The sequence below is a fragment of the Cinclus cinclus genome, chromosome Z, assembly GCF_963662255.1.
Source record: "Cinclus cinclus chromosome Z, bCinCin1.1, whole genome shotgun sequence".
Lineage (NCBI taxonomy): Eukaryota > Metazoa > Chordata > Aves > Passeriformes > Cinclidae > Cinclus > Cinclus cinclus.
In genome coordinates this window covers 62374143-62388483 of record NC_085084.1, presented here as the reverse complement: position 1 = coordinate 62388483, position 14341 = coordinate 62374143, and the positions used below count along the sequence as shown (strand labels likewise).

The 14341-nt window shown below is 39.2% G+C and overlaps 1 protein-coding gene across 2 annotated transcripts in view; it reads right to left on the bottom strand.

Annotated features, from left to right (window-relative positions):
• Positions 1–14341, bottom strand: part of SCAMP1 (secretory carrier membrane protein 1) — a 41353-nt gene that overhangs the window by 9149 nt on the left and 17863 nt on the right. For both annotated transcript variants that reach the window (XM_062513234.1, XM_062513235.1), the window contains 3 exons: positions 12509–12607; positions 12140–12251; positions 4987–5115 (listed from right to left, as the gene is read on the bottom strand). In XM_062513234.1, the coding sequence (XP_062369218.1) occupies positions 4987–5115; positions 12140–12251; positions 12509–12607 (340 nt within the window). The remainder of the gene's footprint in view (positions 1–4986; positions 5116–12139; positions 12252–12508; positions 12608–14341) is intronic.

Sequence of the window (14341 nt, the reverse complement as noted above, 5' to 3'; positions counted from 1 at the left end):
TGGCCTGTGGTTAGCTCAATACTATTTTCTCACTGGCACACCTTGTTACACATTAACTATTCAATTTTTACTAAAGAACATACATTTGAATTATGGATTCACATTTTATTTCAATTAAGTTTACTTCTTAGAACAGAATAAGGCAATATTAAGAAACACTACCTTCATGCTATCTGGCACAGAAGTTAGTTCTGCTAGACTTCAAAGATGAACATGGATTTCTCTGTTCAGCAATAACCAGTGATTCAGGAGGGATTTTGCTGCCTGAGAGAACAATTTCTTTCCTTGTGGATAAGGGTAAAGTAGGGTATTTATAACTGCACAAACTGCTCCTGACAGCAATGATTTTTGTTTTAAGTTCAGAGCAATATTTTAGGCATCCTACTGGATGGTAAAGTTAACAGAACAGGAAAGATACTAAAGATTCTGAAAAAGACAATCCTGAAACTCTTTACTCCGGTCTTAATTATGACTTGATCTCTAAATCAACACAGTGGGAAAAAGCTCTTAAAAGCAAGAAGAACAGATCATTGCATGGAAGACTGATGAAACTGAAAACATCTCCTCAGATAAATCATATTTTCCTGTAAGAGTTGCCAAAATCAAAACACTTTGTTCTTTTAAATAAAAGGCACTTATTGCATCTACATATCTTAACACTGCTCCAAGGGGTCAGGAAAACAACTAATTTCAGATTTTGTGTGTTTATACCTCACAGAGCACAAGAAACTATACAAATCCCAGTTTCTGCCTTCCTTTGGTAAGTACAATAAAGGGATATTCTCTCTTTTTCTACTCAGTACTGGAACACATGGAGACCCCTATGTTACTTGAAACACTCGAATTCTGGTGGAGCTTGAACTTCCCAAAATTACTTTTTTTTTTTTGTAACTGCAATTATGGTAACAGGACTAGTTTTAAAAGAGTACCATCAGTGCAGAAAAGGGTGAAACATCACACCCACTACTGATACTAAAACCAGCAACACAGGAGTCTACTTCACTACTGTAACTGTCTTAGCTGTACAGAGTAAATATTAGCAAGCTACAGAGGAAGACAGCAGACTTGACTGCAAATCTCACTTCACTGTGCTTGCCCTTCACTCATCCTGCTTGCTGCAAGGTACAGAGACTCATTTATCTTTTGAGCCAACATTTTCACTAAGGGACCTATGCAAGTTTAGCTCTTATATGAACAGACGTGTTTGTAGGTTCAGGGTAACAGTTTTAAGTACCTTCCACCTACTTGCCTCAGCAAATTAAACCATAATACAAACTATTAGAAAATAATGACTACCTAGGGGCTGAAATCACCTAGGGCTTTGGCAGAAGTCTGCAATATGCAACTTCTGTACGACAATCTCAAACCTATAGCAATAGAGTACTCTGTGATTCAAGAAAGCCTTCTCCTAGTCTGTGCATGGAAGCAGCTGAAGTTGAAAAAAAAGGCATTCATGCCAGAAGAAGAGTCAACAATGGGAAACTGTATTAGTTTAATAAGTACTAATACTTAGATTTCTTTTTGTATAAACTTCTCTGAACAGAAGAATTTTCCTTAGATATACTGTCCTAATTAACTACACTTTATCATCCATAAATGTCTGAAAGTGAGTTGTAAATAAAGACTACAAGTTGTACTGAAGATATTTGGCATGTACCTTAGTGAAATGATTTTACTATTCCATTTGAGACTGTACTACAACAGCGTTTTGTACTAAGTTTAATTTTAGTAATGTTTCATTAATTATATTCTCAGGAAATCTAAGTCCACACAAGGACGCATGACTGTCACCCTGGATTGGAACTGCCTAAAGGCAAACAGGATGCCTATAGAATGGAGAATTTTGAAGCCACAATACAACTCACAAGTGAGGACTGGGCTAGTGAAGTTTGATCACACATAACCTTGGAGCACCAAATAGCTTCAGATATTGTTCAGGCTTTTGTTCCTAGTCTGTTCTGCTCACTTGGGATAGACATTACAAAAGAAAGATCATCCGTAGGGAAAAAATATTTTCTAAAACAGACTTAGATAACATAACATAAGCATTAAACAGTGGATCAGCACATAAACATATGCTATCTAAAATGTGAAGGTACTTTTTTAAAAATTTGTGATGCTACACACTAAAAAACACATGATGATACAGAGAGGATCAACAGTGAATCTGTATGAGAGCAACCAGTCACACCTTGAGAAAACACCACCTATAAAGAAAAGCTGAGTGAATTATGCTATGTAAGTCAAAACGAGATTACTAATGGGATAAGTTATGTTTTCTGTAACAACAATGGATAGAACAGGAAAGATCAAACACAGGAGGGGAGAATTAAATTACTATACCAAGAAACATCATTCTAAAAGACGGCAATACATCTTTTTAGAACAGGCTTGGAAGGAATTTGTGAAGTGTCTATCAATGGAGACAGAGACAGGCAGAACAAATATCTATACAGACTGATTATGTGTATATATATATATATATATATATATATATACATATACACACCATCTATCACATCCTCAGACAGAGGATGAGATGAAACTCTTCTAAACAGGAAAAGAAAAAAAAGTTGGCACTTCAGGGCATTATTTTTCTACCAGAATCTCTTCACTTTGTAACTTCAAATAAGAAACATTCTTTGAAAATCAGTGGTGCTTATTTGGCACATGCTATCAGCCTGTGGGGAAAGTAGCTGGAAAACCCATGCTTTTGGACCTGTTTTTGAGTGTAAGCACAAGTCAAGAAACACGGTACTTTACACTGGACACAGTAATAGCAAAAAAATATCTAAAAATCAGTGGTCAGTGCTAATGAGCTAGGAAAACTGTCATTTTCATATGCAAGCCCTTAAGGTACCAATGGCCATAAAGCCAAGATAGAATAGAAAAGCTCCAATGGCAACTCTGAAAAGTTATTGCTAATTGATTGTTATAGTTCACAGAAATATGTGAGCATTCAGTCTCTTTAAAAAAAAAACCATATCCCCCCCCCAGAAAAAATGTGCAAAGCTAAAACCACATTAAAGAATTAGCAAACTCTGACTTCTGATACAAACGGAGAAAAGAGGGATGAGTTAGTGAAATAGGAATACAAACAATTTTTTTTTTCATGAAAGGAAGAGCATATGGACCTTATATAGGTAAAGAAGTTTCCCCAGAGATATAAAAACCAAGAATGATGATATAAAATTAATACTAACTGTGGAAACACAGAAAACTAAACTATAAAGTTTTTTACAAGGGCTACTACAAAGGAAGAGGACCTACTTTGTAAAGTGCTGAGAATGCAGTACTAGATTTATCCAAATGTTATTATTGTTCACAAACCCCCTAGACCTTACAAGACAGAAGAAGTTCTGGAAGAGGAAATAAAATGTAGAGCAGCAAGCTGAAGCAGGTCTCCTATGGGAATGAGTGCCTCCCCAGAGGAAAAACAGTCAATGAGAAATTAGCCAAACCACATAGATGCAATCCTAGGAAAGAAAAGTCCCAAGGATTGATTCAACAGCCAACCCTAAGGTATGGAGTTCTATTCCCAGTCTTTTTTATTCTTTTTTAATAGTGAAATAGATTTTGTCTTTATTTTCCTTCATTATGCCCTGTTCCTGCCTTCATGAGGAATATATAAGTCAAAGACTACTACAGCTAAAGAACAAAGAGTGCAAGAAGACTTGGTTGAAACCTCAGTCTATCTAGAAGATAAGATGTCATGTCAGTATAAAAGCACAGCTCCTATATATTTTAAAATAATATAATACTGCTTCTTATTTTACTTGTTGTCATTAGAAGGAAAATTAAGAACAGTATTAATAGTCCAATTCTAACTGCCCCACTTCACCTCATATTTGAACATAGGCACTTTCAGAATTCAGTCGTGGAAATGGCCAGAATTGGTAACCATCTTAAAATTCTGAGTATTTCACCTTAGTTTTCATATACATCTAAATTACCTGTCAACTTTATGAGAGTGACTAGTCATATGCTCAATAGTCCCTTATTTGAAGATTAATGGTCTAGCAACAAATATAGAAAGCTCTAGATTATGATGAAATGGAATTGATTTGACTCAATGCTGTCCACTCATTTCATGCATTTCAATTAAGTGGTTCAATCACAGCAATAAGATTACCAGAGTAACATGTGAATTGACGGAGATTTCCTAACTACATCTTAAGCTATAAAAAAAAGAGTACAGAAAACATCTGAAATCCACATTTTTGTAGATGGTTAAAAATATATTAAAGGCATCAAAGTATCTGAATCTTGCAATTTCATCAGGCAGAGTATTTATTAGGCTTTTATCAATCATAGTGGATGAGGCAGAAGGAACAAGTGTGGCATCTTGTTTAATCCAGCATTTCTCCAGTCAAAACACAGCCTGCCAGTGAGGGCAAAATTAATACTACAAAGATGGTGTAGAGCATTGTTTGCCTACAAAAGATAGTTTTAACACAGACTGATTCTTCATCTAATTGACACTATTTGTTAAAAAAAGAGTAAAACGATATTAAGCCTTTGCTATAGATTAAAACTGCATTAAACTATATAAAGCTATGTATATTAAAGCAAATGGATATTATACATCTTGAACTCAAAAGTCTCTTAACACTAATTATGAGATCTATTCCTTAACATATAAGCTGATTTTAAAAACAGTAAAATTATTTGTAAGTTAATAAATAAGTTTATTTCTAAATTAATAATTTTACAACTGAAGAAATTTAAACCAGACAACTGTAATAAATTAGAACCAAATTGCCCTAGGATAATCCTCCTTTTCTTCTGTGGAAGCTTTTATGAGATGATTCAATACTTTTAAAACTGAAGCTAACATAAAATTTTGCTTCAACATTTGGCTTCTTTGGATTTAAAATAATTTTTCATTACAGATGTCCCAAAAGCCAAAGCAGCATGTATTACCAAGTAGTATGTATTACCAAGTTTGAATAGGCACTTCATTTTTCTTAAAAAGAAAATACTTACACATCCACAAATAGTACATAATCTTTACTGTCTTCTGGAATTCTACAGGAATGTCTACTGAAAAATCCTGGTAAAAACAAGGACCTACAGGAAAATTCTCTGGAAGAGGTGGCCAGTTATTTTTTCTACCTGCAAAACAGAAAATAAAGGAAAAAAAAGGCCTTTATAATGTAGTTTCAGTCTCTGCATACTTGAAAGAGATACACATTTGAACTTGTTTGAACTGTTTAATGCGTGAGTTTCTCAACTGGATGGATAACTTGGGCTACCAAAACCCAAGAGTTTTAAGAGCAATCCTCAATATAAACTTCAGAAATGAAATACAATTAATTGCAGCCAGGTCAAGGAAAGTACAGTATTTTATCTACACAAAAGACTGAGCAGGCATCTGACATTTCCTAAAAAGTAAGAGAATTTTTCACAAAATAGATATGGACAGAAAAACAATTTCTGAGAATTCCTTGACTTTTAAATGAGTATTTTCCTAAAGTCCCACCATACTCACAGTCTGAAAAGCGTTCTTCATTTTCAGAATCCTGATATTTTTAGTGTCAAAGTTATCTCTAGTAACTGACCTAAAGGGCAGGAAGTCTCAAGAAAGACAATTGCTGAAATGGTCTGTAAGTACCTTTTTCTAACAAGAATATGCCCCACAGCATCACTGTATTTTGATACAGTTGTGTAACAGTGAGAACACTGCAAAGGACACAGGATCAGACACTTGGATTTCCTGTATGCTTATCTGATTGCAGGGTAGAGTATATATTCTGCTGAACACAAGTCATACCAAGCACAGACTCAGAGATTCAACTGAAACAATCACTGCAACAAACCTTTGCCCACGGCATTTCAAACTCTGGATGCAAGATATATATATATATTAATGTGACCATGTGACCAAATGAATTGGTTGAAATAGGAAGTAGCACACTTTCATTAGCTCAAATGCAATGCTGCCTAGAACCTGATCAGAGAAAGCCAAAGTCAGTGAGCTGAGGTGACATACCAGCTTGAAGATCTTTCACTGTAGTAAATTAAGACAACATATGACAACAGTGTCCTTAGATGTGCAGCCAGTGTCTTAAGGTAAATGAATGCAAATAGCTAGAGAATTGCAAAAGACCCTGTTCTCCAAACAAGACTCTATGGTGCTTTCAAAGGAGTCCAGATTAGTGCATACGTTCCTGGGATATAGAAATGTGATACACAAAATAGTTCAAAGTTGTGGAAGAGTACATTTACAACAGACATCAGGAAGCACTTCCTGACCAAGAAAATGATTAAACACTAGAATGGGTTTCCTAGACAAGCAGTCAATGTCCTCAGCCTAATAGTGTTTCAGGGCATATGAGCAATGCCCTTAGTAATACGTTTTAATTTACTGGCACTGAAGTGGGCAGGCAGTTGGACTATATTGCTATTATCAGTCAGGAGGGCAGCAGCAGCAACCAAAGTAAGTTTGGGGGTGAGCATTAGATCAAGCTGTCCAGAGGTTTCTTGAGCTCAGGGAAACCTGAGCAGCAGCCCAAAGCCCTATCAGGATTCAGAAGCTATCACTAACCAGTCAGGCAGGGAGTGAGCATTACCAGGAGCAGAGTGGCAGATTCAATAGGCTTTAAGGAGCATGAGTGACCAGGATATGGTGCATCAAAAAGATGTGGTGTGGCAGTTTGTGCAGCAGGGCAAGCAGAGAGGGTTTGAGCAGATTGCAGGTAGGTCCATGCCTGAGGTAAGAGCTAAGTGTCCTAGGTCTCTGCCATAACGGTGGGCACTTGTCTCAGAATCAAAATGAGTGTGTTTACTGAGACATCCCTGGAGAAGTCTGACTGACACATCCACTGAGGGAACTGGAAAGAGACATGAATACAGATGATTGCTTGCAAGTGATACACAGATACTTCTCCTGGAGAAAAGGCTTGTACCTGCATGGAATGTGCATAGTTTGATGACACGTTGCAGAATGTGGACAAACTGCAACAGTGTTAGAGATGAAACGGAATAGAGAAATGGCTTCAAAAGCATATGTTTACAATGGACATCGGTGAGTGTGAGACACCTTGGATCCTGGTGACCCACAAATACAGAGTTCAAGTCCAACTTCTACCCTACAACATCCACACCAAAACAGGTGTTTATGATGCTTTACAGGCTTTAGATGTCCATTAGCAAGTCCAACACAGAGCATCTGGACCAGCAGCACATAGTCATTACTGTAAGAAGAAACACTGAGCAATTGTGGTGAGTGACTCTCTTAGGGTTGCTGAGACCCCATCTATCAGCCTGATTTAGAGTCACAAAAGGTAATGCTGCCTACCGGGGTCTAAGATCCATGATGCTGCCAAGAGGGTAGCCCAACTTGTCAAGAGCATGGACCACTACTCGCTATTACTTTCTCACGTGGATACAAATTATACCATAAGCCAAAAAAATAGGCAGGATCAAAGAAGACTATAAAGTACTGGCAAAACGAGTGATAAACACTGGCGCCCAAGTTATCTTCTCATCTATCTTCCTGGTCATAGAAATAGGGACAGCTAGAAGCAGCCACACTGTGCAGATAAACGTCTGGCTTCCTGGCTGTCATCAAGGTTTTGGCTTTCACAGCAATGGGTTGTGCTTAAATGATTGTAGCCTGTTAGGGAGGAATGAGATCCACCTGTTTAAAAAAGGGCAAAAGAATCTTTGGCAGCACACTGGCCAATTTGGTGAGATGATCTTTAGACTACAGGACTCAAGGGTGGGGTCCAAAGTGAATTATCTATGCCCCCCCCATGTTTCTTGACTGCTTCTCAAGATGAGAATTACAGGGCTAATGACATAAAGGGTGTTCATGGTTATAATGAATCCTCTTACACTCTGTCTAGGGAATCTGGATGCTTGATTACCTCTCTGAAGTGCCTGTACACAAACACACAGCAGCATGAGGAACAAGCAAGAAGAACTAGAAATCTACGTGCAGTCACAAGGCCATCATCTCATTCCAATTGCAGAGATATGGTAGGATAGCTCACATAACTGGACTAATGTTATGCATGGCTATGAATTTTTTAGAAAGGACAGGTCAGAGAGGTGAGGTGGTGGGATTGTTCTTCATGTAACAAGTGGATTCTATCAAGCTCTATTTAGAGGCAGACAAATGAGTTAGTTTATGAGTGAGAATTAAGGGACAGGCTAATATGGGCGATACTGTTGTGGGTGCTTACTTATAGGCCACCTGCTGAGCAGGATGAAGTTGATGAGGCTTTCTATCGACAGCTGGCAACAGCCTCATGGTCATAGGCCCTAGTTCTCCCAGGGACTTCAACGATCCTGGTATTTGTTCACAGGACAACACGGCCCAGCACACATGGTTCAGGAAATTCCCAAAGATCACTGAAGATAATTTTTGATGCATGCAGTGTAAGAGCCAATGAAAAAAGATGTGTTGCTGGATGCTTTTCTTGGCGTGGTTTTGTGATTATACTCTATTCCCTAATCATCTGCTTTATTCCCAGAAATGGCTGCTGTAGCTCTAAAATGAATTAGGGAGGGGTGGGGAGCCTTGAGTTCCTGTGTGGGTTTTATTCAAAGCCTCTCTCCAGAGTGTGCAGCTGTGGTGTGCATCAAGACATTATATTCTTACTTTCACTAGATTAGTTTTTGCCAGCTTAAGCAGATGAAGGGATTTTTTCTTCCTTTGCCCTGGCATGGAGGCTGCAGCAAGAATCCTGTCAGAGGCTTTTTGTTTTTTCTTGAACCATTTCTGCTGCGTTTTTGGTCGGAGATCAGAATCGTCAAGACAGTGGACCAGCAGGGGGCTGCTCTGAGCCCAAGACCTCAGGAATAAAGGCTAAGCCAACAAAAGAAAGGACACCAAAATCCACCAGATTCATCTGCTGTGAGAAGGGCACCAACACCAGAAGTTCAACAGGTTAGTATCTGTTTTGCCCAAGTTGCTCCATGAAGCACGTTCTCCCCTTCCCTGAGACAAAGGGGACAGCTGCCATTTTTTCCTTCCAAGCCACACGGCCAAATGAGATTTGGGGGGTAAGGTTCTAAAATTTTAATATCCAGCATTTATTTAATCTTTTCTTTTTTCTGTGCCTTGCAGGCACCACGCTTTGTTTATAAACAGGTTTTTTTCACTTTCATCCACTGGTATTAGTTTCGCATTGGCAAAAAGGGATTACTGAAGTCCTCTTGAGAGGAAACATTAACTCCAGAGTATTTTCTCCTAAAATTTGTCTCTAAACTGAGACAATGATCAAACCAGAAGGGACTGGTTGAAGGCATGAAGGCTGAGGCCAGCCTGGGCTATAGCAACCATGAGATGGTGGACCTCTAGACCCTGTGTAGATGAGGTAAAGCAGCAATCAGGACTAGAACCCTAAACTTCCAGAGAGCTAACTTCAGGCTCTCAAAGACCTGCTTAGCAGAATCTCACAGGTTTGGGCTCTAGAAGAGAAGGGGATCCAAAAAGCTAGTCAATATTCATGCATCACTTCCTCAAGTCCAGTGCATTCTCATGAGCAAGAAATCTGGAAGAGGAGGCAAGAGATTTACATGGATTACCACAGAGCTTCTGGTAAACTTCAAATACAGGAAAGAAATTTATGTGATGTGGGCAAAGGAGCAAGTCACTATAGGATCATCATAGTATGCAGGGATGTGACAAGAAAGGCCAAGGCCAACTGGCAATTAAGTCTGTCAAATGATATCAAGGACAACAAGCAAAAGCAGAATGTACTTCTACAAGTACATTAGCAGCTAAAACTAGGGAAAATGTGGGGTCACCGTTGAATCAGATAGGTATCCTAGTGAAAGAAGACAGAGAGAAGGCAAAATTACTGAATGCCTTCTTTCCTTCAGTGTTAACTGCTGAGGCCAGCCCTCAGAAATCCCAGACCTTGGGGAAATGAGAGGAAGGGTGGAGAAAAGAAGACTTCCCCCTGTCATAAAGGGTTTGGTTAGAGATCAACTGTGCAGACTTCTAACACACATAAATCCACAAGCCCTGATGAGATGCACCCACAGGTGCTGAGCAAGCTGGCAGATGCTGTAGCTAAGCCACTCTCCACCATCTTTGAAAAATCACAGAAAACAGGAACAGGGCCCGATGACTGAAGGAAAGCCAGTGTTACTATCATCTTCAAAACTGGCAAGAAGAAAGGGGATCCAGGAAACTACCAGCCAGTCACCTCCATCCCTGGAAAGGTGATGGAACAGAACATTCTGGAGGCCATCACCAAGCATGTGGAAGAAGGTCATTGGCAGTAGTCAGCAGGGATTCCCCAAGAGGAAATCATGCTTGACCAATCTGACAGCCTTCTGTGATGGCAGGGCAGGATGGCTAGATGAGGGCAGAGCAGTGGATGTTGTCTGCCTCCCCTTCAGCAAGGCTTTGGGCACCATCTCCCAAAACATCCTCACAGCTAAGCACAGGAAACATGGTTTAGATGAATGGACAGTGGGGTGGACCAAGGACTGGCTGAATGGCAGAGCTCAGAGGGTCAGGATCAGGGCAGTAGAATCCAGTAGTCAGTGCTGTTCCCCAGGGATCAATACTGGGTCCAGTCTCACTCAACTTGTTTATCACTGGCCTGGATGAAGGGATCCAGGGTACCCTCAGCAGGTTTGCTGATGACACAGACTGGGGGAGTGGCTGATACACCTGAAGGCTCTGCTGCCTTTTGGCTGGACCTTGGTAGGCTGGAGAGCTGGACAGGCAGAACCCTAATGAGTTTCAACAAGGGCAAGGATGAGGTCCTGCAGCTGGGGAGGAATAACCCCAAGTACCAGCACAGGCTGGGGCTGCCCCACTGAAGAGCAGCTCTGTGGAGAAGGACCTGGGAGTCTTGGTGGATCTCAAGGTGACAACGAGCCAGCAGTGAGTCCTTGTGGCCAGGAGGCCCAGTGGGATCCTAGGCTGCACTGGGAAGAGTGTGGCCAGCAGGTCAAGGGAGCTGTGCCCAGTTCTGGGCTCCTCAAGACAAGAGAGACAAGGAGCTCCTGGAGAGGGTCCAGTGAAGGGTCACAAAGATGATGAGGGGTCTGGAGCATCTCTCTTATGAGGATAGACTGAGACAGCTGGGTCTGTTTAGTCTAGAGAAAAGAAGACTGAGAGGGGATCTCATCAATGCATATCAATATCTCAGAGCTGGGTGCCAGGAGGGTGATGCCAGACTTTTCACTGGTGCCCAGATACTGGACAAGAAGCAGTGGCAATAAACTAAAACACAAGACGTTTCACTCAAGAACAACTTCTTTACATTGAGAGCAGTGGAGCAAGCTTTGTGGAGTGTGCCTCTGTGGAGACTTTCAAAACCTACCTGGATGCATTCCTGTTTCTGTATCACCTGCTCCAACTGACCCTGCCTTGGAGGAGATAATCTCCAGAGTCCCCTTCCAACTCTATTCCAATCACTATTCTGTGATTCACTGTATGTCCCTTCCAACTGAAAATATTTTATTCTATTCTACAAAATTCCCTGACAACTTTAATTGCTAAGGAATTATGCAATTTGGAATTGTAACACTGCATATTCAAAAGAAAAGACCAGCATATGTGAAAATAAAACAGAACTGCAGATAAAAGTGAAATGGCCAGACAAAGTCAACCTTACACACAGTCATTTGCTTTGTTGAGTTTTGGGGTTTTTTTGCACTTCAGTCTGAAGTACTTCCTTTTGAAAAGGAATATTCCCAGATGTACTTGTAGCAAGGTATCTTCAATTAAGAGGATGTAGATCCTCACACTTGTGAAAAGAAATTAAGAAAGAAAAAGAAATTGAATGTTTCAAACCAGGAAAGTTCTCCTACAGCTATAAATACTGACAGACAAGAAATCAAAGAGATGTTACTTTAAGAAGGCAGTTTTACTTCATTTTAAAATGCTTTATTTCTATTCAGCAGTATTACTCAGATACTAATCTAGAATAAAAACAGAAGAGAATAATAGAAGAGAATAGCATACTACAGATGCCACATTTAAAATTTTTTCACTGAAAATCTGAAAGGACAGTCCCATTTATTCACTGTATCCATTGTCTCAAAGGAGATAAACTTCCTTTCCCTAAAGACATTACAAAAACTGCTTCACAATATCACTGTAAAATTAAAACTTTCTAGGAAAAAGTTTCATTTCTGAAGTTTAAAGCATATTTTTCATGCATACCCCCTTGCTGATTGAGACTCTGCATTTCCCTTTCTCTGCGATCTAGTTCAGCTGCTTTTCTTTCCAGTTCTTCTTGACGCTTTAGCAGTTCTGCCTGGGCCAAGGCATGCTCCTGAACAAAAATATCACCAGATATTGACAAAAAGTATGAACATGGCATAAATATTCCTAGTCTTTTCAGTATAATTAAGCATCTCCATTTATGAAGACTGACCCAATACAGCACAAATTCACATATTACCAATTACTTAAAGGCAGTATTGATTTTAATTAGGAAAGCATTACTTGCTTACAAAATACATTATTCCAGAAACACATTTAAATAATTCTTATTAAAAGGAACCCAGTCTCTAAAAGTTGCAGACAAACCTTTGCTATTTGTGTGTAGGAAGATGGTTCTTCTGTTGGTTTCATTATTGCTGGCTGGGTACTGGGTACATTAGGCATTTTCACATTTCCTGGAGGAGGCTAAGAAAACAAAAGACAATTATAAGGATTATTATATTCTAATAAACTTCTTTTCATTATATCTGTAAGAACCAATTTAGATGTTTTAAAGGAAAACCTGAAATTGAAAACCTGATACGCTGCTAGCAATATTTACAATCTTTAGAAAAAAGACGTCAACTGAGTTCTGTGGTACAGCTTATCTTGCACTACTTTCAATTAACACTCAAAGAATTTTATTAATTTGGTAGAAGTAAATGGTATTTAAATTTTGTTCAGACATGACTATTAATAGAGCCAGTTACTGTTTCAGAGAATTGCAGCATTTTAGAGTCATCCATTCATACTCTGAAACACAATGTAATTTATTAATAATGTCTTCCAGAGCCTTGTACTTAATAAAGGCTTAGATCACCTGGATAAACAGAGAAGTAATGTACTATATGAAACTTTCAAATTCAATATCCACAATCTATTGCTTGACTATTTCACCAATTTTTGCTAGGTATCACTGTGGAATTGCTAGGTTGATATATGTGTTGAGAATATAATCCCAGCAAAAGTTGCATTTCAGCCACTGTATTCAGAGGATACAGAGTATTGCTTAAATATAGTAGTATTTCTTTCCTTAAGTACAGAAAAAAGTGCATGTTTTTGATATTGTGTTTTCATATTTACTTAGCTTCATACTTCATAATGTATGCACAGGGAAACAAAGTTGCAGTGATCAAATGATCTTAAATGCTAGAAGTTCAATATGACTTTAATGTGCTTTTCCAAGTTGCTATTCAAAGACCACAACAATGCACAATAGGCACAGGTATTATAAATCATCTACCATAGGTAAAGAGCCTAGTGAAGAAAGCATCATGATCATAGGGCATTTCAAGTTGAAAGGGACCTAGGAACATGGAGTCCAACTCCCAGCTTGATTAAGCAGACCTTTTCCCTCATGGACCAGTTCTGGCTCTGACTAATGGCTGCACTGTCTCTCAAGTGTTTTTCCCTTGCTCACAGAATAACCTTCTCCATAATTTCACAAGGCATTGGAGTGAAACTTATTGGCCTGTAATTACTAAAGTCTTCCTTCTTAATCTTCTTGAAAACTGGGACAACATTTGCCAGCTTCTAGTCAATGGTACCTTTCCAGACTCCTAAGACCACTGAAAAAATAACAGGGAGAGGACCCATGATATGATCAGCCAGCTCTTTCAATACTCTGTGATGAATTCCACCAGGCCCCACCAACTTATGTGCATTCAGTTGGAGAAGTAAATCTTGAATAACTTGAGAGTTTATAAAGCCTTCAAGTCACTGGGGTCACTGGCCCCATCAGTGATGTTACAGATAGAGGTAAAAAAAGGCATTAAACATCTCTGCTCTGTCCACATCCCTAACTGTGAGGTGACTGACCTCATCAAGTAATGGACCAATATTATCTCTGAACATCCTTTTGCTGCTGACCTTTTTGAAAGGTCATTTTGTTGTCCACCACAGTGCTGTCAAGCTTGCATGCACATCAAGATTTAACCACAAAAATCTCCTCCCTGCAGTGGCAAACAGCATCTCTGCAGCCTTCCTGTGTCATCTGTCCTTGCTTTTTATGTCCAAACACTTCCCATTTTTATTTAAGTTCTAGAAGATCCCTGCTCAGCCAAGCTGGCCTTCTGCTTCACTTCCTTGAATTACAATACTTTGAAACTGCTTGCTCTTGAGCTCTTAGAAGATGGCTCTTTAAAAAATTACCATCATACT